The sequence below is a fragment of the Wyeomyia smithii genome, chromosome 1 (assembly GCF_029784165.1).
Source record: "Wyeomyia smithii strain HCP4-BCI-WySm-NY-G18 chromosome 1, ASM2978416v1, whole genome shotgun sequence".
NCBI classification, from domain to species: Eukaryota; Metazoa; Arthropoda; class Insecta; order Diptera; family Culicidae; genus Wyeomyia; species Wyeomyia smithii.
In genome coordinates this window covers 18,380,100-18,403,824 of record NC_073694.1, presented here as the reverse complement: position 1 = coordinate 18,403,824, position 23,725 = coordinate 18,380,100, and the positions used below count along the sequence as shown (strand labels likewise).

The 23,725-nt window shown below is 39.8% G+C and overlaps 3 protein-coding genes across 3 annotated transcripts in view; 1 reads left to right on the top strand and 2 right to left on the bottom strand.

Moving 5' to 3' along the window:
- The first annotated feature begins 3,094 nt into the window (after nt 1-3,094).
- Nucleotides 3,095-4,930, top strand: LOC129734005 (zinc finger BED domain-containing protein 4-like). The gene is made up of 4 exons (XM_055695686.1): nt 3,095-3,496; nt 3,585-4,090; nt 4,155-4,454; nt 4,524-4,930. The coding sequence occupies exons 2-4, from the start codon at nt 3,881-3,883 to the stop codon at nt 4,839-4,841; spliced, it is 828 nt and encodes a 275-aa protein (XP_055551661.1). The 5' UTR covers nt 3,095-3,496; nt 3,585-3,880; the 3' UTR covers nt 4,842-4,930.
- Nucleotides 4,931-11,871: 6,941 nt separating this feature from the next.
- LOC129734007 (uncharacterized) lies at nt 11,872-17,010 on the bottom strand. The gene is made up of 2 exons (XM_055695688.1): nt 14,610-17,010; nt 11,872-12,277 (listed from the first exon to the last, which is right to left on the bottom strand). Exon 1 carries the CDS (start codon nt 16,584-16,586, stop codon nt 15,825-15,827), a length of 762 nt encoding a protein of 253 aa, XP_055551663.1. The 5' UTR covers nt 16,587-17,010; the 3' UTR covers nt 11,872-12,277; nt 14,610-15,824.
- A 3,764-nt stretch (nt 17,011-20,774) lies between these two features.
- The window catches only part of LOC129733991 (zinc finger protein 728-like), a 77,200-nt gene continuing 74,249 nt past the window's right edge, over nt 20,775-23,725 (bottom strand). Inside the window, exon 2 of the mRNA XM_055695655.1 lies at nt 20,775-22,035. Within this exon, the coding sequence (XP_055551630.1) occupies nt 21,126-22,035 (910 nt within the window). The 3' untranslated portion in view covers nt 20,775-21,125. The remainder of the gene's footprint in view (nt 22,036-23,725) is intronic.

The following is a 23,725-nucleotide window of genomic DNA, read 5'->3' as shown; positions in this document are numbered from 1 at the left end:
TTGCGGTAGAGTTCCTATAGTTGTGAATGGGTGTTCCTGTAGTTGCGGTATATAAAACATTCGTGTTTGCTTGGTTAAATGAAGGTATTTGCCTCGCTTGAAGTGGTTTTTGATTGTTTTATTATTTATCATATTGTTTTCAATAGGTTGACAAGTCGGTTTGCAAGTAAATACAAAAATGCACGAAGTTAACTAAGAGACGGATTTTGCGCCAATTTGGTCAGATGTTGACAAAATTCAGTGAGAGTATGTAGGTTTTATTAAAATAAAACAAATTTTGCATACTTTTTATAAAATGTCTTTAGACTAACGTTTGAAAAGGGCTGAAATTGGCTGAAGAGGAAGACCATTGGCGCTCATTTTGAAATATTCAGAAGAATTTTTTTTTCACAAATGGTGACTTTTCAACACTGGAAGTTAGAGTCTATTACCTCTGCTTCGTACCATGTTTGCGCCTACATTTTCGACGTTAGTGTTTACTAAAAGAGCGACTGAAGCTGTGAAAGGCTCGTTAAAAGAATTACAAGACCAAAAGCAGTGGGTAAACATCGATTAAGAGGTCATACATAAATAATATAGCATTTTAGGGGTGAAAGCGATAGCTTTTGTGGCCGATCATGTATGAAGTATCGGTAAATACACGGTGGCAGGGGAAGGTGGGGTTCAAAAATTGAACAGTAATAAGTTACATCATTTAGGTATGTCCCCTAGTACCTGCTTGTCCCTAATATATACAAGTAGTCCCACATACATATGTTCTGATAAACTTAAATCAGAATTGCGAAACATACCGCAACTATAAGAGCATAGTGTATCCTGTGATCCAATAGTGGAGGAAGTAATTTATAAATAATATGAGCATCTATTAACGAACTTCACCTGTGATACAGTTTCCATAATTAACTATTATCTGGGAAAATAATTATATGAGTAATAATCGTACTAAAACCACACACATAACTCAAAACCTTCGTGGACAAAATAAGAAAATAGGTAATGAGTGGTGCCTTCCGGGTAAGTTTCTGAAAAATACAATATTCTTCAGTAATTTGGATATTTTCAGTATATATTGTTGTAGTAACATATGTACTCATGTTTAATCTATCATTTCTTCAACATGTAGCATAAGCAATTCGGTTCTAATTAGTTTAAACGATGAATTTAAAAGCGATGCCGCAACTATTGGTGCTACCACAACTATTAGATCATCTACCCTATACTTAATAAAATAAAGCATTTTGTTGGTTTTTTTAACTCATTTTTGTCACTAATCCCGGTGCATGAATTCAAACATTACATCTGAAAATTTCACTTCCGCCAAAGCCGAGCAAAGCATCAGTCAGACCTTAACATGAACTTCAAAGTGGAAATGTTGCATGCTTTTTATAGGTACACACTTGACATAAAATCCGATCAAAGCGCTCGGGGATATCACGTCACAAAGTTCGTTTTGCAAATTGAAGTGCGTTTATTTCTGTGAAGTTGACGGACGTCATATTGCGGAGTGCACTCCGAAAAAAAGTGAGTTGTTTATTCCCAGCGCCTCAAACCACAGGACTTCGAATGCCGGTGTCTTGTCGGTCATCGACAGTGTCTTGTTAAAAATGATAAGAATAACCATTATAAATACTTAATCTGATCTTACTGTCAAACAAAAATCAGCCTTTTCAACTATGCGTGCCTGAAAGAGATCCGTCTGATAGAAGGTTGCGCGCTAAACGTAAGGCACAGGCAGAACTAATAGCTGAATTAATATACCCAGAAACTCAAAAAAGTGACGATACGCTGACTTCACATTCACCAGTATTGGACATTGAATATAACATATGGCAGATGCTGTAGTTCTAACGGATAAAATCGTTCACTGTGCCCAACGTGTGAATCAAGTGTTGGTCATCGCACAGTATATCAGGAAACCGAGAAAATTGGAAACAGCGTAAATCAACCCGGTGGCATCACTGACGTTTACGTACAACATAAGTGAAGCCAGCATTAGCTGGATCACTGGATCAATTTTACATGCAATTTGACAGCTGATTCATCGAAACACGAAAAAAAGCAGTGTTCATACGTGCATACAGTATCGGTGTTCAGTGGCAGTGTGTTTATGTGTTGTTTTCGGGTGATGTATTTATTGCACATAACGTCGAGCAAAGCGCTTGATGAAACAAAAACTTAAATTAATCCACCTAGCGGTCAGACCCAGCCTTTCTCATTTAAACTTATTATGGGTATTCATGTCGTGCTCGTAAACAAATACCCAGCCGTAAAAATACTCACCTCCATTGACGAGTAATGGAAGATACACAGTTTACGGCTGGGTATTCGTATACGAGCTCGATGTGAAGACCCCTGTTATATGTTAGAATAGATTTACACGATTTAAGAGAAAAAATACTCCTTGAAAATTTCTGCTGGTTTCAGCACAACTATACCATTATCAAATACTATACCATTATTAAATTAAAATTACAAACCTAACATTCATACATATATGAGCATACATTAAAACATATATGTGCAAATATAATGAAATAAATATGTTTTGAATACATCACGCAAAAATCCAGATGACTACTTCTGGTTACCGGAGTTCATCCTAAAATGGCTAAATTTTGCCTAATCCGACTTCATCCATTATGAGTATTGCGGAAGCGGTACACCCAAAGGCCAAAAATCAACTTAGGACGCCATTTTAAATTTCTAGATACTTAGTAGCTTCCGATTTCTGGAAAACAACCTTAAAGGGACAAACATTAGGATTGTTCGATCTTGGATCGATCTTTAAAAAATCGAACTTTTACACCCCGATTTTCGATTTTTTGGATCGATTTTCTAGCTTTGAAAAGATCGAAAAGATCGTTATCTTTTCGATCCGATCTTGTCGATCTCTTGAAATTTTTTTTTAGCGTGCAGCAGTTTTTCGGATGAAAATGCCTTCATGACCCATTGAAAAATGGGAACTACCATTTCTAATGGCATTCGCTCATTGACAGAGATGTACGTTAAAACCCAAAAGTACGTGTGTTTTGCTGGTACTAACACAGACAAAAGTCTCTTTCTTTCCCACCTGTTATGTTCTATTGACCTTGTGTAACATTCCACGAACGATAAACAAAATTGTGACGTTTTGCGCTTCTCATCTACGGGATTGTTTGTTGTAATTTCATTTCATTTTCTGAAGCTCTGTTGTGGTATTGCAGTGAAAGTTGTTTTTATTGAATCTATGGCTCCGCGAAGCGACGTTTGGAAATATTTCGTCAAGAAATCTAAATCAGGTGTGTGCAAAACATGTCGCTTGGAAGTTATGACGAGTGGAAACACCAGAAACCTCTGGAATCACCTCAACAGACAATCAGGAAAAAGCAGAATCGAGCTCGATGGTTCCGATGAAAAATGTTGTTTCAAAACCGAAGCCTGCTACTGGTGCTAGCCATGAATAGACCTGGATGTCAAACCATCCAAGATTCGTTCTCACGAGTGATGAAATACAAAGGTTAGTCATATATTATACAAATTATTATCTGTTTCTTTTAAAACAAAACGCGCCGAATTCGTCGTCGTGTTGTTTTAATTTTTTGCAGGTATCCGTTATAGTTACGGATGGGGGAGCCAACATCGTGTCTGCTGCAAAAAATGTTTTTGGAGATGCGAGACATGTTATATGTGTCGACCACAGCTTGAGTCGCATCACCACTGTTGCTATTGACCAATCGCCTCTATTTAAAATTCTTCTGACGGAAATACGGTAGCTTTTTTCAAGAAATCCATCAATGCTGCGGATGAGATTCGCGCCCTGCAGCTCAAAGAGGTTAGCTCCGATGCTGACATATTAAAGTTAATCAAGGATGAACCTACCAGGTGGGGCAGCAACTACGCGATGCTGGAACGCTTCATTAAGCTTGCAGATAAGGTTAGTTTAATACTTTTGCGGTATACTTCCGTTCAAATGTTAACCGGCTCAGAACTGGCGGCGGCTACTGAGGGGCGCGATTTACTGCAACCTGTGGCTCATACGATAACTGAGCTGGAAGGTGAAACTGTTTCCCTTTCAGGGAAGGTGATCCCGATGTTAAAGAACATGAAAAGGGTAGGATGAAGAGTGCTCTTCAGAATTTAATTTAAGTTATAGCTATCGAAAAATATTATTCCAGAGTATCGACTCAATGAGTCCTACTACCGAGCCAGTCAGACAATTGAAAACGATGTGTCAGGCACAATATGAGCGAAAATTCAAGGATATAGAATTCGTAGATACATTTTCTATTGCGACGCTGTTAGATCCCCGTTTTAAAACCCTCTATCTCTGTCCGTTAGCTCATGCAAAGGTGCTTAAAAACGTATCCGATATGGTTCAAATTGCTAACAAAGACTCAATGACTAATCCTAATGAAATTTCATCGTTTGCACCGAAACCCGGGTCGAACAATTTATGGAATTTTCACCGCCAAATGGTAAGCAATAAAAAAAATTTTCGATATTGACGACGTCAGTTAATAAGACCGTAATTATTGAACTTCAAGGTGCACGAATCATCTTTGAACCATGAGCCTGATACCCCTGGTGGTATCTCAGGGGAACTACGAAATTTTTTACACCAAAAAGTCGTAAGTCTTGATTCCAACCCTTTGGCAATCTGGGAATCAATTAGAAGCGAGTATCCAACACTCTATCCAATAGCTCGAGAATACCTCAGCAAGATGGTAACATCTGTACGATCCGAGAGGCTGTTTTCCAGAACTGGTGCAACCACTAAAAACCGATACCGGTTAAATGCCAAACGGATGGCACGGTTGGCATTTATGGGATCATTGTCTGCAAACTTTTGGGCCAGCTGTTGATTTTTTATTAAATCTTTTGTTATATCTTTTTAAATTTTTCCTGCAGGGTTTACAAAACAAACGCTACAAACGCTCCAAGGTATCGTAAATAAAACATGTTTATGCTATATTTTGAGAACATTTCCCTATTATTCTCTAAGGCTTGACAAAACAATCCATTCCATTTTTTTGTGCGTTACAACCATCGACGATCTTATAACATCACAAATTTCAGTTACAATCGGTTGGTATGAATTTCACAGCGCCGCAGAAATGTATTGGAAAAGATCGATCCAGCAGAAATCGATCCTGCAGCTCCGATTTTTTATGTGAATCGATCCTGGGAGGGGTCAGCTGAATCGATCCTCGAGATCGATCTTTTCCTGGAGATCGCCCAATCCTAACAAACATTACCAATGTTTTTCAGGAACATTATCCCGGGCTCGAAAGCCGGGAGTAAACTCCATATTTCACTTTGAAACCCGATTTTGCAGCTTTCGGTTTCTGGAAAACAACCACACACCCACACACAAACATATACACCAATACATGCACACGTGCAGAAAATGCTCGTTTCGTCGAACTGAGTCGAGTAGTATATGGCATTCGACCATTTGGATCACTTTTCTACCTTTTGATTAGCCAGTGATCGTTAGGAGAAAGTCAATATTTTACTTTCATTATGTGATTTCACATTTTTATGAACAACGGACAAAGTTACAATCCGAATACAATGAAATTCAATAGCAACCTATGGGGCAACTAGACCTTTCATTTGACACTAATTTTGTGAAAATCGGTTCAGCCATTTCTGAGAAAAATGAGTGAGTTCAAACAACTTCAGGATAACTTTTCTTTACACACTTTTGAACCATATGTTCAATCATAACGAAATTTAAAAGTTAAGGGTTTTGGAGACAGCCCGATCATTTGAAACCAGTTTTACTGAAATCGGTTATGTGGTTTCTGAAATATTGATGTTTCGTGATTTTTACATTTTTACATTAACGTCTAAACTAAACATCCGATTACAATGAAATTCAATAGCAACCTATGGCACAACTAGACCTTCCATTTGCAATTAATTTTATGAAAATCGGTCCAGCCATCTCTGAGAAAAGTGAGTGAGAAAAAAAAGTTGCACATACACACACACACACACACACACACACACATACACACATACATACATACAGAAAATGCTCATGCTCGGCCATTGGGACCACTTTTATACCTTTGGTTTTCGCAGTGATTGCTATACCTTTCTAGGAGAAAGGCAAAAATGAACGCGTTGCATTATTGTAGAATGTACACAACGTTTATTATTGCCGATTGCGAACGGCGGTGTTTCTTGCAGGCAGCTGACATCGAGCGATGATTTTATGATTAACATCTCAACGTATGTGTAATTGAGATAAAATATCAACGCTACTTTTGAACATTTACAAAGCCAAGCTGTTTTTTTTCAAATGATTGAATTAATTCGAGCGGCTAACTCTGTACAACATATATCATGCTTCGTTCGTCATGCTTACACTTTTGTGTGAACAAACCTTCAAAAACATAGATGAGACTAGCGCCACTGTCTTTCACGGCAGCTTCAGGAAACACGGCCGATGCCACCGGGTTGGCGTAAATCCCCTTGGGCGAGAAGAAACCTTTTTACGAAGCACTCCAAACAGTTTAACAGCTAAAATTCGTCACTTTTCATCTGAGAAGTATCCGAAATTAAAAATTGGGTTGTTTAACAGTTTTTTATATCATTTGAAAGAGCTGTTTTTTGACGTAGAATACGTCTTACGGCAACATATACTAAGGTCCAACTTCTATACAGGGTTCCAATTTCGAAAACCGAAAACATCGAAAGCGTCACGAAAATTGTCCAATTTAAAACGTTTTAAACTCAGCCAGTTGCCAACCGATTTTCGTCATTTTTGCGGCAAACGATTGGAAAATCATCCAAGCACCCGTCCAAATGCAGAAAATTGTAATCTGATTGTTCAAACTACACGTTTCGGATGAAGTTAAAAACAACTTCAACGGACGAAAATATTGCCTAAAATGAATTTCTACAATCGTCGCCGTCTTCGTCTTCATTATCGAACTGAAGCGACTATAGTCAGCTCCAATGAAATCGTCACTTGGATAGATGAGGGTAAATTACTTCGGACAAACAAAGCGTTGATGCTGCTGTTGCGTTTTAGGCCGTGGACATACTGGCGCGGCTTGCAAAGACGGTTCGTCTTGCCGTGGGTTAATGTACAGCTAAGTAGAGCTGTACATTAACCAGCGATAGGGCGATTCGCCTTCACAACGCAGACCGCGTCAGTATTTCCATGGCCTTAGACATATAGGAGCAGGAATAAGGGCTAGGAAAATTATGCTTTAAAGCTGATATATGCGATTTGTAACATATTACATATGATTTGAATGTAAACGGGACGGGACCTAATGTAAATCATACGTGCAATGAGACATGTAATATGTAACGTGTAACATATAATGTATAATGTGTGACATGTAGCGTGTAAAATGCTCCACGCAACGATTTGCAAAGCCTGCGACCAAATAAATCAATCACAGCACCCAAAATGCTTGTCCTTACCTCACAGGTCAAAGCGAATAACTTGCTTCGGCTCATCGTCATCATGCAGTTGACGATAAATTTTAAATCGTCAATTGAAGCATAATTTGCTCGAATCTGCTTTCTTCATGGCTGCCTTGAAGCCTCAGTTCTAGCAGTTCAATCTGAACCGACGAATTACAAATACGCCGAAAAAGAAACGAAGAAACAAAATGAACCGAGTGGAAGACGCTTATTTTGTGCTCAGTGAGAGGGAGAGCGAAACAAAACGAAGTTGATATCAAGTCGGGTTGAAGACGAAGTTGAGTTGCGTCATCGTCGCTTGACGATGCACTCATGAAGGTGTAGATTGAAGAGACTGCTTTTGATTGGTCGTATGCTGCCTTTTCCTAAAAGGGACGACAGAAAAGAGTACCTAGTTAGCCGGGAATGTACTCGTTGGGCTATATAAGAGACTGGTTCTCCTCAAGCGAGCTCAGTGAGCCAGTTCGAGCCAGTGAGCCTGAAACACATGATTTTTCGCTCAAGTCCTATTATTTGTAGCAATCAGTTGTAAAATTATCTACTCTACCGCAAACAGCAGAAAATTGCTCGTATAAAACCTAGTCAACCGGGAATGCACTATTGGTTCTCGTCAATAACCTCTGCCCAAATTAAGCTACTCAGTGCAACTTGATACACAAAACAATTCAATTTCATTCTTGTTTTGGATACGGCAGCAAGTGAAACTGCATAACTGCACATAGCTTCTGCTGTTGTTCATTGTCGTTACCGGTACCGTCTGTAGAGGTAAACGTCATCTGGAGCAGACCATTAAATTGATTAACCCGATTGTGTTCCCAAACCTATTGCAAGAAACACATTGATCTAAGACAGGCTGTCGTATTCTACGTTAACTCTGCGGTCGTGTCTTATAAACAACCTCTTCAACCTTTTTTTTTAAACAAAACGTGATTTTCAAAAATTTTCCCTAGTTATTCTATTGTTATATTACAAATTAAAACTGCTCGAAATCGCTACACCCATATACTAACTGTCACATTGCAGCGATTTTTATTTTTCATTTAAAAATCGAAGGACAATGATATAAAATTTTGAAAAATCACGTTTTACTTAGAAATTTACACTTTTTTATCTGATTTCCAAGTAAGCAATTCGGTCCTGGAAACTTGGTTTGAGTTCATTTGATAAAGTCTGTGAATGTGAAGTAATTTTATGTACCGCGTTATGGGTTTGGTCCGTTTTTTTTTATGTTTAGACCCATATGGAACCGGGCTTGCTATTCCGAAATAAATCAAATGAACTTGCTGTTCCAATCGGTCCAATAAATGCTGAGAAACGCTGCCCAATGTATTTAGTTACAAATGCACACATAAACATAGACATTAGGGTGGAGCAAAGTGATCGATTTTCCAGAACCAAGTTTTTTTGGGCCTCAAACAACCCAAAACTTACCGGAAGTCAATTGGTTTTGTCTCCGCTTGGCGCATTGCATTTCAAATTTGTATGAAAATTTATTAGGGAAAACCTACTTTTTTGCATTTACCTTTCTAGAGAGCTCAATAGTGATCTAATAATACACTACATTATGCTAAAGTATAGCATTTTAGATGCCTAACAACTTTGCAGAAGAAACTGACGAGCTAGGATGTTCCCAAGAAGAGCTATAGCTTTTCAAGGTTGGGTATGTCGATTTAAATGCAGAAAATCTTGTTTTCTTGCTGGATCAAACAAACAAATTTAGGTCAATAGTCTAGGCTAAGGTAGAATCTACAATGTGTTTCAGAGGTTACTTCTGATGGAAATCTGACTAACGCCGGTACGCTGGCAGTGTTGGCAGGAAAAATGATTTGCAACATAAATTTCGACATACTCAACTTTGAACAGCTCTAGCATTTTTTTTTGGTACACCCTATCTCTTTAGTGTCTTCGACCAAGTTGTTAGGCATAAAAAAACCTACCATTTGAAGTCATGAAACCCATGGGCGTAGCCAGAATTTCGAATAGGGGGAGGGCAAGTTCTTCAAAATTTTTAGTGTTTGGTGATTGTTACACCAAGCCAACCGGTGAAAAATTGTCCTTCACATCAGAGTGAAAAGTTTGATTATTCTTTGTCCAACCTCGAATATAAATAGATGTTCTTTAGTAAAAACTCTTTAGTTCATTTAAACCATTGGACATATTATTTTGGCGACGAGGATCTCTACAATCTACGAACATGGCAGAAGATAGAGTTGATCAGCAGCTGCAACCGGGAATTCAAGATATGATTCACAAGATGGCCCAATTCTACAGCAGGTGGCGGCCCAGCAGCAGCGGCCTCAGTATCAAACTCCGGAGCAGATTTCGGACTCCCTTTCATCGAGCATCACCGAGTTTGTCTTCGATTAAGAAAACGGAATTACGTTCGGACGCTGGTTTAACCGCTACCAGGATCTCTTCGAGAACGATGCAGACCAGCTGAATGATGCGGCGAAGGTACGTCTGCTTCTCCGGAAGCTGTAGTCAGCCTATACACCAGAGAGACGCCGAGACACTCACCGTCAAGGCAACTGTCAACATCAAAACGGGCGAGTTGTATCATTTTGCATTGGCGTTATCCGTTTTGATGTTGACAGTTGCCTTAACGGTGAGTGTCTCGGCGTCTCTCTGGTGTATAGGCTGACTAGGAAGCTGGACACCCATTCGTTCCGGAAGCAGTTCATGTGTCTTTTTACTATTGTTGTTAACCATCTTCCGATGAACACTCAACAAGCAGAGAGCACTAAACCGCTGTTCAAGCATTGTTGACTCCAGCCAGGTTTTCACCCGACGCAATGTCCAGAAAAGGCGTTCGGCTAGTAGGTCTATAAGATCCAGCTCTTCCAGCTACCGAAACGAATATTTATCACGAGTTTTGAATCATCTATTCAAAGAATTCGGTGGTCAAACACCTAATACGCTCATACTCACTGCCGTTTTCGCCGGGGAATTTTTGTGCGCCATTTCAATCACCAATATAAACACTTTTTCACTCGCGCTGCTTCGCTTCGATCAGAAGCCTCGTGCCTCGTTCACTTTCTTTTCTCCCGGTGATTTATCACTAGCGAGATAGCTTTCACTGAATAATAATCACTAATTCTTTCGATTAATGCTTGAGTTACGCAAAAATACTGAAATGGTTGTTCACTTCTGACTCCATCATGTGACACCGACGGGTAAATATTCTGGCAAAGTTTCCAGCTGTGTTTATTCAATTGCTCGTAAATAACGTAAGTGACTCAAATACAGATTTTAATTCAATATCATAAAAAGTATTAGAAAAAAACAATTTTGCGTGATAGTTTCCTGACTTGAAAAAAAATTTTGAACAAAAAAAAGGAATTAGACGAAACCTTTATTAGACATTATTCAAAGAAAAGGTTACTCCTCATGTTTTCGCTCGTATAGGAAAAATTTTGCGAACACTACTTGCAAATCAAAAATTCGCACTCCTTCATGGGTTGCTCCAGCAGACGCGCATACGAAGGGTAGAGTGCTCAGGGCATTTGTCACATTCAAAAAGATTAACTAAGCACTCGCGTGCTCTTTTCCGTGTTCCAAAAAAAGCCTAGCTGACTTGAATGATGTATCGCGAGTTTTACATTTGTAAGGCCGTTCTTCCATGTGACAAGCCGTGTGCTGCTTGAGCCGGGAGGGGTATGCGAGCTCCTTCCCACAAATTGAGCACATATGGGGGAGCTGAGAGCTATGCGCTTTTTCATGTGAGTGTATACAACATTTGAAATTTTTAGGAATTTACCATCAATTTCGCAGCTGTGCGGAAGATCAGTGCGATGTGTTTTCCTATGTTGTGCAAGATAACCTTTGTATAGAAATACTTTGTCACAGATTTAACATTTGAATTTACGATCAGTGCTGCGCTTATGCGTATGCGTTTTACTATGCCTTACTGCATAATATTTGCTGATGAATGGTCTCCCACATATGTCACATTTAAATCGCTTTTCTGCATGAGCCTTCATGTGAGTGGCACAAACGCTTTGTTTGCCGAATGTTTTGCCACATGTTTCACACACGAAAGGTCGCTCACCGGTGTGAACTCTCATGTGAGCTGTGAGGAGATGTTTCTTAAAATACGCTTTGTCACATATTTCGCAAACATGTTTGACATGACTGGCGACGTGTGCTGCCAGTTCATGAGCATGCCGGAACGTCCTTCCGCAAAATTTGCATTGTTTCCAGGGTTTGTTTCCGTGCTTACATTTCTTATGTACTTTTAACGAAGCTGGGGTGATATAGTTTTTACCGCACTCGTCACACTCATACTCATCACTCCGTTTGTGCCCTTTGATGTGAACTTTGAGAGCCTTTTGGCTTTGATAGTGCCTACCACAGATGTCACAGCTGTGACTTCCAGAGCCGGTACCCTTCTTACCACCAGTCGCAGAAATAGTCGCCTCGTGAGTATCTGCATCACTGAAAAAAGAAGAAAAGTGTCTGATAGATTGTAAGCCCAAGTAACCAAAAGTTCGGATAACAGTAGATTCCATAGCCTAATCAGCCGAACTAACGATCGTCAATAGAATTCTATTCTATTACGTTCAAGATCACATTTGATGAATAAACTCCGAGTAGCATGCAAAGCAGTTTCTAAACCGAACTGGAAAGTTTACATTAAGTTCGGTTAGGTCGCTATTCAGCTTGAAAAAAAAAACTTAAAAAAAAACATTTCACTAAGTCGTCGTTTATTTACAATTTTCATGATTTCTTTGCAACCCGACAGAAGTTTTGAACTCGAGTTCTACTTCTTAGAAGTCTTGATTTATACCACTGCTTAGTTCCCGCTCTCGGTTCGACCAGCATCGATTTTCGATTGATTTCTCTTCGTTACCTAGATGTTCGTAAAAAGAGAATTTAGACAAAATACTCAGGTGTGAGAGCATCAAGCTCAAAAAAGTAGATATCTTTTTCAAACGAGAATTCACGGCACAAATCCGGTCCAATTTTTTTTTTGACCTGCACATTTCTCGGTATCTGAGGAAAAAAATTATTTTTGTCACTAATCCTGAAGCATGATTTCAAACTTTACATCCGAAAATTTCATTTTCGCCAAAGCCGAGTAAAGTATCAGTCAAAACTTAACATGATCTTTAAAGTGGTTGAAAGCATAATTATTAGAGCAGAGGTTAGGTGGATAAACCTACCGCTCCTTATTGATGAAAATGTTGCATGCTTTTTATAGGTATAGGTATGTCCAACATAAAATCCGATCAAAGCACTCGGGAACATTACGTCACAAAGTTTGTTTTGCAAATTGAAGTACGTTTCCATATTTAGAAGTTGGCAGAATGCATAGTGCGAAGTGCAGTCCGCAAAAAGTAGGGAACCTGAACATTAGAGAAATGACAAGACACTCACCGTAAAGGCAACTGTCAACGTCAAAACGGATAACGGCAATGCAAAATTATACAGTTCGCCCGTTTTGATGTTGACAGTTGCCTTAACGGTGAGTGTCTCGGCGTCTCTCTGGTGTATAGGGTGACTAGTAAAAAGTAAGCTCAATTGTGTGGGTCTCCGCTGTCGGTTTATACAAAGTTTGTTTGTTCCCAGCAGTTCAAACCAAAGGACTTAGAATGCCGGTATCTTGTCGGTTTGTTGTTGAAAATGGTAAGAATAATCCTTTTTAAAATTTCAGCCGTTTCAACTATTCGTACGCAACCTGCTAGAGATCCGTTTGATGGAAGTCTGTGCGCTAAACGTAAGGCACAGGCAGAGCTAATAGCTAAATTTAAAATGAATTTAGATGAGTTGAAGTAGTGTCTTAGTGCCAATAGCATTTGTTTTGCACCAGTGTTGTTAAACTCGTTCATAAAAAGCATGCGCTCTCACTGCCAGGGAAATCACACACTGGAGATACTCAATTTTTTTGTATAATAATTTATTATATAACCATCTTATCTATATACAATCTTAAAAATACTTACAGCATTAATTTACACAAAATGTGTACAACAAAATGTGTAAGTTTATGGTTTATTATATCGTGTCTCTCCCTTGAACTTTCTATATTAGAAAATACTGAGAGAAAACCCAAAGTGCTTCTTAATGTTTGTGGCTGTAAAGTTTCTCTTAAAATACTGAAACGCTACCTCCGTAGCCAAGACTTTTGTCTCCCACATTGTTGGTTTCGAAGGCAAACGCGTTTTGTTTCTATTTGTTTTGAAATTTGGTAAATATTCATTTTCTCTTCTAATATAGAAGATAGCTCAATATGTGATGCATTATATTCTAAACGATAGATTATCCCTCTCAGACCGATACTCTATGGTGGTGTATAGAAGTAATTGCTTATAACCTAATGTATTATGAATACGGATCTCTATATCTATATAAAGTTAAAGAAAAGAAAGCCTTGGTGCTACATTCCGATTCGGAACTTGACCTTCTGTTTACTATACACAGACTTCGCAGCCAACCGTTAAGTGTACAGGACAATTGCGGGGCTAGCGCTACGATCCTACTGACACTAACAGTCTCTCCCGAGTCAAGACTCGAACCTACGACGACTGGCTTGTTAGGCCAGCATCGTACCTCGAGACCAGCTGAGGAGACCCACGATCTATATAAAGTTACTTAGATATATATACCAATCCATACAAATTTCTTGGAAAATTGTGGTTCTGAGTAATTTGTGCGACACCTACTGGACATTTTCCACAGGAGATAAACTTTCAACCTTCCTGCTACTTTTGGCAGCACGGTGTGTAACAACTGTCATCTGAGTTCAAAGGGAAAAAGAACATCAGCGCCACCACCGCTGCGGCGGAAATATTCCGCATAACTGAAACTCATTTGAATTGACCGGTATTTTGATCCTCGCAAATAAATATTGTGGTACGTCTGTTTGTCTGTGTTTAAAGCATCGGTTTTTTGAGACCTTCATATTATGCAATAAGTTGAAAATTGGAGTTGTCGACTAGCGACATTCGATTTTACTCATATCGTACAATATACTTATTGCAAAGTTCGTCGTGTTAGTTTGAATGCTAATAGTGGAATGAAAGTTTTAATATTTTCATCAAACAGTACAGTGGTTGCATGCGTAGAGCTTGACCACCAACTCTCCTGGATCGTGGATTACTTGATCGCAGCCCTTGACGACTAAGTGGGCTTTGTACCGCTCAATCTTTCCGTCGGGTCCACGTTTTGTTTTGAATACCCACTTGTTTTTGATCGCTTTCCCGTTTTCAGGCAAATCTTCAAGCACCCACGTCTGGTTGATCTCCAATGTTGCGATTTCCTCTCTCATAGCAGCTATCCACAGGTCTCGGTCTGGTCTAATCAACGCCTCGTTTTACGTGGTTGGATCGCTTATTTGCTCGATATCCCGAGCCGCAGCATTTCGTGTGCCGCTTGTCACGGACTGCTGGGAAACATTTTGGCCAGTATACGTATTATAGGTGATAAAGTTATTATACTTGCCTGGAGGTCGGCGCTCGCGACCGCTGCGCCTCAACTCTAGCTGCATGTCAGCCGGTCTTTCAAGTTGCGGTGGGGGCGTGATTTCGTCACATTTACTATCGATTCATCAGTTGCTACGGCCGCTTCATCATCTGCTTCCGGTTGACTGCCAGTTGCTTCATCTTGCGGTCTTTCTTTTTTGCTTCGGCACGTGCATCATGGCTACGGATCCAAATATCTTCAAGTGGCCAACGTAGGGTTTCTTTTCTGACCACGCTTCTTCTGGCGTCTTACCATCCAGGGACCTTGTTGGACTACAATTAATCAGGTATGCCGCCGTGTTCACCGCTTCCGCCCAGAACTTTTTCAGCAAGTTGGCATCATTCAATATGCACCTAACCTTCTCGAGAATGGTCCGATTCATGCGCTCCGCAACGCCGTTTTGCTCAGGCGTATACGGACAGGATTTTTGATGCCTTATTCCGTCCCGCTTCAAACTCGCCTCGAATCGACCATTTACATATTCTCGCCCGTTGTCACTGCGTAAAACCTTTAACTTGTAGCAAGATTGCCGTTCAGCCATTGCTTTCAAGTCTTCGTACGCCTCCAAAGCTTGATCTTTCGATTTCAGGGTATATATGAACACCTTCCGCGTAGCATCACCAATGAAACTTGCGAAAAATCGACTTCCTCCAATAGATGGCACTTAAAACGGTCCGTAAAGATCTGTACGGACCAGCTCCTAACGCTCCTCGTCCCTCGAATCACTGTTGGGGAGTTCGTCACGAGCATGCTTACCTTGTAGACATGCAATGCATTCCAATTTTCCCATTTTCTTTATCGAAATTCCGTTTGTCATTTGCTGCAATCGCTTCAGATTCTGTACATTTAGGTGACCGAATCTCCTATGCCACATCTCGAGTTCGCCGCACACGTATGCCTTCTGCACACGCCGGTTCAGTCGATATAAGCCGCTTTCAGCTGTACCGGAGGCAAAAACCTTTCCGTCCTCGGTGAGCACAATCTAGGTTCACGATACCTTTTACCTTGGCTGTCATGCAGTTTTTGTTTGCTGTTCCAACTTGATACGAGACCTCCTGCTTCGCTTGGTAGTTTGATCCAGGCCTGGCCATGTGAGTAGTATCACCAGAATCAAAGTACCATTCATCTTGGTCGACGTTGCCAACCGCCAAAACAGCACACATTGCTCGTCTTTTCTTACCTTCGGATGTGTCCGTTTTTTTCGGACAATTTCCTGCATAATGACCCACCTTGCGGCAATTGTCGCACGCTCTATCCTTCTGCTTTTGCAAACCTCCGTCCCCTCGACGTTGTTGCTGTTGTGCTCCCCCGCTGTAGAAAGCTCCTTCGTCACTACTGCTCCGCGGTCCATGCTTAGCCTTCACGTCCTGCAAGATTTTGGCCTTTACGGCATCCGCTTTCAAAGCCTGTCCAGACGCTTCCAAACCCGTTACCATCGGTGCATAGTACTTTGGCAATCCCATCAAAAGCAGCTTATGGCTGGTTGAGACCAACGAATCCACGTACGCTTCCGTGCTGTCGTAATTTTCGAGCCGGATTGACGTCAACTGCCGCAGCAACCCGATTCGACGATAGATTCCGTCATCTTGAAAAGCGGTCTTGAACTTGTTCCAGGCTTCTCGCGCATTTTTCGCGTCCATCACCAGGCTGTAATTTGTCTTCTCGAGGCTCAGGCAGATCGTGGACAGCGCCTTCATCCACGACTTCTCCTTCCTTCGGTGTTACAGCGCTCCAAGAACCTTCCCGAATGAACGTCATTTTCATGGCGAACGCTCACGAAACATAATTGTCACGCCCTTTCAGCTTTTCTATTGATAGAGCCACACTGCTTCCACCGGCTGCACGAACCGTTCTTGAATCCGAAACTCTAGTTCTTGATCCAGATGTCTCCGAACGGGTTATACTATTTTCCGACCCATTGCAATAATTCATTTTTTTTGCTCTTGAATATTTTTCTACTACTTCGAGAACCTTCTTTATGAAAAAAAAAATCTTCTGGTTATGACCGCTGGGCCTATAACCTATTTCAAAGTACGTCTTGTTTGTTTGAATGATAATAGTGGAATGAAAGTTTTATTATTGCAATTAAACAGTACAGTGGTTGCTATGCGTAGAGCTTGACCACCAACTCTCCTGGATCGTGGATTACTTGATCGCCAACAATACTTAACGTCGGAAGTAGTGCGCTGTATAGCAAATCAGATGCGCTATACAGCGCACTACTTCCGACGTTAAGTACAATGTACGGTATGAAAGTAAAATCGAACGTCGCTAGTCGACAACTCCAATTTTCAACTTAATGCATAATAATAGATTCTTGCCTTAAGCAGGTATTAGATGAAGCAAATATTTGCTATTTTTGGTACGGATTTTATTTTGTGCAAATAAAATTCGTACCAAAAATAGCAAATGTTTGCTTCGTCTAATACCTGCTTTACAGTTCCTGATGAATAAGGCAGCAGGTATCGGCTTTTGAACATCAACATAAACTCCACGAATGCCTGTGTAGAAATTTCTCTCGTACTAACTCCTTAATCTTCCCGTATCTCGCTAGAACCCTACTTATATCATCATCCTCTACCTTCGGGGGAAGAATAAATATCCTTATATACTTGTAGGAGCCTCCAGCTACTGACATCTTGATTGGTATCGTCTTTCCATCGCTGTATCGGAAGGTATGCTCCTCCGGGTTGACCACTATCGCATCATGAATGGCATCCATCGTTTAAAAGCGGATGAAAATGCATTTTTCATCGGCATTCCTGTAGCACGTGTCCATTGCTTCACCGTCCGCATCAAACATTTTAACAAATCGGCTCATTTCTATTAAGATTGGCCCAGGGACATTCTTTGGAAAGTCGAAAACGAGAGTATTATAGTATTGACGATTCCATTATCTCTTATCTCAGAAGACTGTATTATTCCGTTCTGTTTCTAAGAAACAACAGCTTTTATTCGTACCCCGGTACAATAATTCACCAGCGATCCTTTTTTGCGTCCGCTTTACACAAGTTCTACTGGTCAACTGCATTCCAACTGTTTTTCGTTTTATTTTTCCACTTCCTTCATTACACACCACCGACGAGTCGTTGACGCTTGCCGACATTCGTTCTAGTATACTCTCCTACTCGCCAGCACGACCGGCCGTAGATGATTGTTTCATTCAAGACGAGTAGGTAGTCCGATTCTTTCGATTACCGCTAGTTTCACGCGAAAACCTTGAAAAATGGTTGTTCACTGCTGGCACCATGATATAATACAGACGTTCTTGGGTAATGCCTCTGGCAAAGTTGCCAGCTTCATATATTCATTCGTTCATACAATGTTATTATAAGTAACTCAAATACAGATTTTAATTTAACTTGCATGATATTTTGAACAATTGACGTGAATGATATTTTGAACAAAACAAAGGAGAGATTGGTATCACGAGTTCTTTTCAGTACTTTCTCGTTGATACTTCTAAATGTATAGGAAAAATGCCTGAAAAACTGCTGTCAGGATACACAACAACCCCCCTTTTTCATGGTAGAAACGGCAAAAACAATGTTTTTTTATTTTTTGGACAATGATATTCATTGTAAAATTAATGTATTCATAATTACTAAAATAGTTAAATTATGCAATAACTATGTGTAATCACAGCATCCTTTAAGGCTTTTTCGGGTTTGCACTTTCTGCTTCACCGAAAAATGCGGGGCAGCGCAGATGGTACACCCAACGCGAACGGGGAACATTTTATTACTTTAGGGCAATTTTTTATTACCGTGCTGGATCGAAACCCGTACAGTATCGAAATCCGTACACCTTGATGTTTTTCTTCAGTTTTGAGCATTATAAAAGTGAAAATTCATATGATAGTTACATGTACATATCCGTTGAGTTGTTGGCCTTCTGTTAAATTAAACTATGCGCCAGTAGTCCATGAAATAAAAATATTAAAAATGAAAAATCAATCGTGTATCGGTTTCAGTTGTCATTTCGTTGTATCGTTAGAGAATTTACTAAGGAAACGTTCTTTAGATAAAAATGATTTTCAAGTGGGATATAAGTGTTTTACTCTGTGAATCTTTTCAAAATTGATGGAAAAGGTAAGTCTTTGTCATTTTCGAACTGTATATTGCCTAATAAATAATGTAAGTTGTATTTATTCAACAAAAACTGTGCCGTACGGATTTTGATTCTTTTTATTTGCTTGAATCGAAATCCGTACAGCGTGTGTATCATGCATATATCGTTGAACTTTCTTCTTATTTTCAGCATATAATGGAAGAAAACAAGTATAAATATACGGCAAACAATTTTAAACGAGCTGTGACTGAGGTGCGCAAGGGAAACCGGAGCCAGGAAGCTTCGAGAGGTTCCGGCATTCCGGTTACTACGAAACGCTACGAAAATTGCACTATTTCAGCTGATATCAAAAATTTGAAAACCGTGTGAAACTTTAGGAGCTAGTTGATCCTCAAATATACTTTTTCGGTAATTTAAAGATAAATTATAAATAAGAGATGTTCATTTTTGTACTTCTTCATCTATACGGAGTTTAGTTTATTGCTGTATCGACTTTGATCCAGTCTATATCGCGTGTGTGCGGATTTCGATTCAAAAGTGTACGGGTTTTGATTCAGACAAAAAACTGTGTACGGATTTCGATTCAAAACATGTTCTATTTAAACATGATTTTTTCGAGTTTCGGAGTGATTTTAATCATTTTGCTGGAAAATAGTGATAAAATATAAGTAGACCTATAACTAAACATGTCAGTTTAAAGCAATATGTGATTTCTTGATTTTATATTGACCGTCGAAGATTATCATGTGCTTAGGTGTACGGATTTCGATCCAGCACGGTACTTATTGTGTCTTATGACTGCGCATTATACACAAAGAGTAACAAACAAAAAGTAATAAAAATTATGACGGCCACACGCTTGTATGTGTTTCTGGAGGAGAACATACAGCCAAGCACCACAATGCATGTGTTAGCAAGACTTCTCCGCTGCATTTGTATTGATGCAACGATCAGATTCATTTTGCCCCCATCATCCACACATAATGAGAATCTCACCCGTCAACCTCAAATGTCTAATTACAAACACTTTCGTTTCGTTCCCCAGTGTTTACTAGAAATGGAAATATGTTATACTGTCTGACCAGAGTTGCCGAAGTTGCGAATATTGTTCTGGATGGGCACAAGTTTTATATTTATATATTTTTTTTTATATTTTATATTTTCAAACAGGTCCAAATGAGTTTCCAAGAGCCAATGATTATGTGCTGTAGATAGCTTGCAAGAAAGCGAATGTTTTTGTTTTTCTCTAACGCAGTTTACAGATCGTGATGTCATTTTAGGGCGCATTTCAAGTCTTTGAAATCATCAACGTTTGCATACTTTATGACGGAGAAAATGCTGCTTGGCAGCTCTTGTCATATTTTTTCTCTACTCCGTATGCGAATTAATACACGCACACCGGATGAATTGGAGATTGAAGAAACATGTAACATCTGCACCATATGCGACGGTGTGTGATTTTTTTTTTGCTTGAGATGGAAAGGGAGCAGTTTTCGACAAAAAAAATCTTGCATGTGGTTGAAACGACCATTATTAGATAGTCGTACTCGCACAACACGTGCTAAATATATGGCAGTATGTGTTATTACTTGACCGGGGAAGAATTTTGTTGCCTTTTAAGTAATAGGTTTATTACCCAAAAGGGAATTTTGCGCTATTGCTTCTTAAGTAATAAGGAAAAGTTTTGCGTGTAGAAACGCAAATTAAAGACAAGTCTTACCAAGGCAAGGAAAATGAAAAATTCAATTCAAGGGCTATGAACATGGTACTTCCTGTATTGCGAAAATTTAAAGCTCACTCTTGATAATTTGTAGTTCTTGATAACTGGAATAACCAAAACTATCTTTCTTATTATAATTTTCTTATTATAATATATCTTATTATATTATAATAAGAAAATTATAATTATTATAATATTCTTATTATAATATAAATTTCTTATTATAATTATTATAATTTTTTCAATCATGAAAATATTCGACCTATCGCTGCCCGATAAAACTCGTGAGTCTAATGAGAAATCATTGAGATGTACTTCTTCTCGTGTTTCCGTTAGAATCGCTAAACTTTTCCTCTAGATTTTCTTTCGTCTATGCTGTGCTCTAGCAGACGCTTATATGGGGAACAAAGTGCTCAGAGTATTTGTCACATTCAAAAAGCTTTGACTATGCACTCGCGTGCTCTTTCCTGTGTTCCCAAAACGTCCTAGCTGACTTGAATGATGCATCGCAGGTTTTACATTTGTAAGGTCGTTCTTCCATGTGCAAAGCCGTGTGCTGCTTGAGCCGGGAGGGGAAGGCGAACTCTTTTCCACAAATAGAGCACATATGAGGGTGCTGAGAGCTGTGTATTTTCATGTGAATGTATAAAGCACTGGAGGTTTTGAAGGATTTACTGCAAATTTCGCAGCTGTGCGGCCGATCTGTGCGATGTGTTTTCCTATGCTGTATAAGTGATTTTTCGTGCGGGAATCGTTTGTCACAAATTTCACATTTGAATTTAGGTTCAGTGCTGCGCTCATGCGTATGCGTTTTTCTATGCTCCGCAACAGAATATTTGCTGGCAAATGCTTTCCCACATATGTCACAATTAACGTTTCTATCTTTAGCATGAGTCTTCGTGTGAGTGACTAAAACGCATTCTGCAGCGAATGTTTTGCCACATGTTTCACACACGAAAGGTCGCTCACCGGTATGAAGTCTCATGTGAGCCGTGAGGAGATGTTTCTTGAAATACCATTTGTCACAGATATCGCAAACATATTTGACATGACTCGCGACGTGAGCTGCCAGCTCATGATCATGCGGGAACGACCTTGCGCAAACTTTACATCGTTTCATGGGTTCGCTTGCGTGCTTATTTTTCTTGTGTACTTGTAGCGAACCTGGGGAGCTATAGTTTTTACCGCACTTGTCACACTCGTACGGTTCATTCCATTTGTGTACTTTGATGTGGACTCTGAGAGACCTTACGCTCTGGTAGTGCCTACCACAGATGTTACAGCTGTGATTTTTAGAGCCGGCACTCGTCTTATCATCAGCTGGAGAAATAGTCGCCTCGAGAGTATCTGCATCTCTGAAAAAAGAAGAAAATCGTCTGATAGATTGCAGGGAGAAAACGAGAAACCACGTTCAGTGCAAAGCTTAATAACGCGCTTGCAGCATGCAGCGCGACATCAGGAGAAATCCGGAATACTTCGTGATTAGGGCGAATTTAACAAATTGTAAACAAATGGAGATTTTACCGAAAACATATAGAGTTGGTTACTATTATCTACCTTAAAACTTCGAGAAAATCTTGTATTCTCTTTCTAACTATTAAAAATTCAATATTTGTTAACAAACATAGTATTAGGAATACGCCCTTTTTGTTGTTTACGTAAGTGAAAGGCGAAACTTGACTTCATGTTGATAAAGATCGGAATCGAAGTTGTAAACAAAATAAACATCACTCATAACCAACCCAACTGGTCAACACCGGGAGTTTTTCTGAGGCCAAAAATCTCTGGGATCACGCCTTCCATCGCATAAAGAAGTGAAGTCATTAGCGCCGGTCCGTTACCAAACGAGTTGTCGAGATCTGACTCATCATCGGTTACGTGGCTGTTACTGTTTGGTTTAGCGAACGGAGGATCCACCACTACTTGGTCGACTGCCCCACAGCACTCTAACTGTATCCAATCCTCGATCAACTTAGCTGATTCATTCGGAATCAGTGTATCTGCTACCACTCTCAGAAAAACGACATCTCGGCTGGCAATAACCTGATTGATCCTTGGAACATAAGCTCTAAATCCTTTCGCTTGAACCAAAAATCCCTGATTCGGATTTTAAATCACACTTCTGCGTTTTGTCTTTAGGGACGGCACATTACCTTTGCGCCAAATACTCGCAGCTCAGAAAGATCTGGCTCCTTGCCACCGATTGCTTCTTATGAAGTCACAGTTAACCCCTTCGTCGGGGATCGGTTGATCAAAAATACAGCAGTCGCAACAGCTTTCGGCCCAAAAAGCTTCCTCCATCTTAGCATCGAACAGCAAGCATTGCATCCCTTCAGCCACTGTCCAACTCATCCGCTCAGCGAGACCCTTTTGCTCTTGATTGTAAGGAACCGTCATTTCGTGATGAATTCCTGAACATCGCAAGAACCATTCTATTACTTGGCCCATGTATTCTAAGCCATTGTCCGTTCGTAGTCGCTTGATATGATTTCCGATTTGATTCTCAGCATAAACCTTGAAATCCATGAAACAGTCCAACATGGCCTTGCTGTGGCACATATCAGACGTCGCCCTCCGAGACGAAAATCCATTACAAAGGGGATCTATCTGTTAAACATCGTGTAACCAACATATATGGCAAGATGGCGTCTGTTTGGTTTTGGTTTTTGTTCATGATCGAAGCAAGCGTGCAACGCGAGTAGAGCTATCACTAGTGCCAAGTGTAGGGATACCATCCGTCCTGATTTAGCAGGACATGTCCTGATTTTGAAACCCATTTGGAACGTCCTGATTTATTTTTCATATTTTAGCATTTGTCCTGATTTTTCTGACTGATGCCGGATATTCAAAAAAGTAGCAAATTGTTCAGTATTATCATCTTGACTCCGGGAAAAAACGAACTTATTTCGAAAGAATTTTTTCTTTGGTTGAATCTTGACGAGAGAAATTGTCTAGTCGTTGAAAACGTTAAACGTTTTTTTGACAATTGTTAAGTTTATTTCAAACAGTTTACTAGTGTTGCATTTTTGGGTATCTACTAACGCC

Excerpts from the sequence above, each read along its gene's own strand:
- LOC129734005 (XM_055695686.1), top strand. The coding sequence starts at position 3,881 with ATGCTGGAACGCTTCATTAAGCTTGCAGATAAGGTTAGTTTAATACTT. Across the intron at positions 4,091-4,154 it reads TGTTAAAGAACATGAAAAGG|AGTATCGACTCAATGAGTCC; the intron begins GTAGGATGAAGA and ends ATATTATTCCAG. Across the intron at positions 4,455-4,523 it reads GGAATTTTCACCGCCAAATG|GTGCACGAATCATCTTTGAA; the intron begins GTAAGCAATAAA and ends TTGAACTTCAAG.
- LOC129734007 (XM_055695688.1), bottom strand. The coding sequence starts at position 16,586 with ATGAAGGCGCTGTCCACGATCTGCCTGAGCCTCGAGAAGACAAATTAC.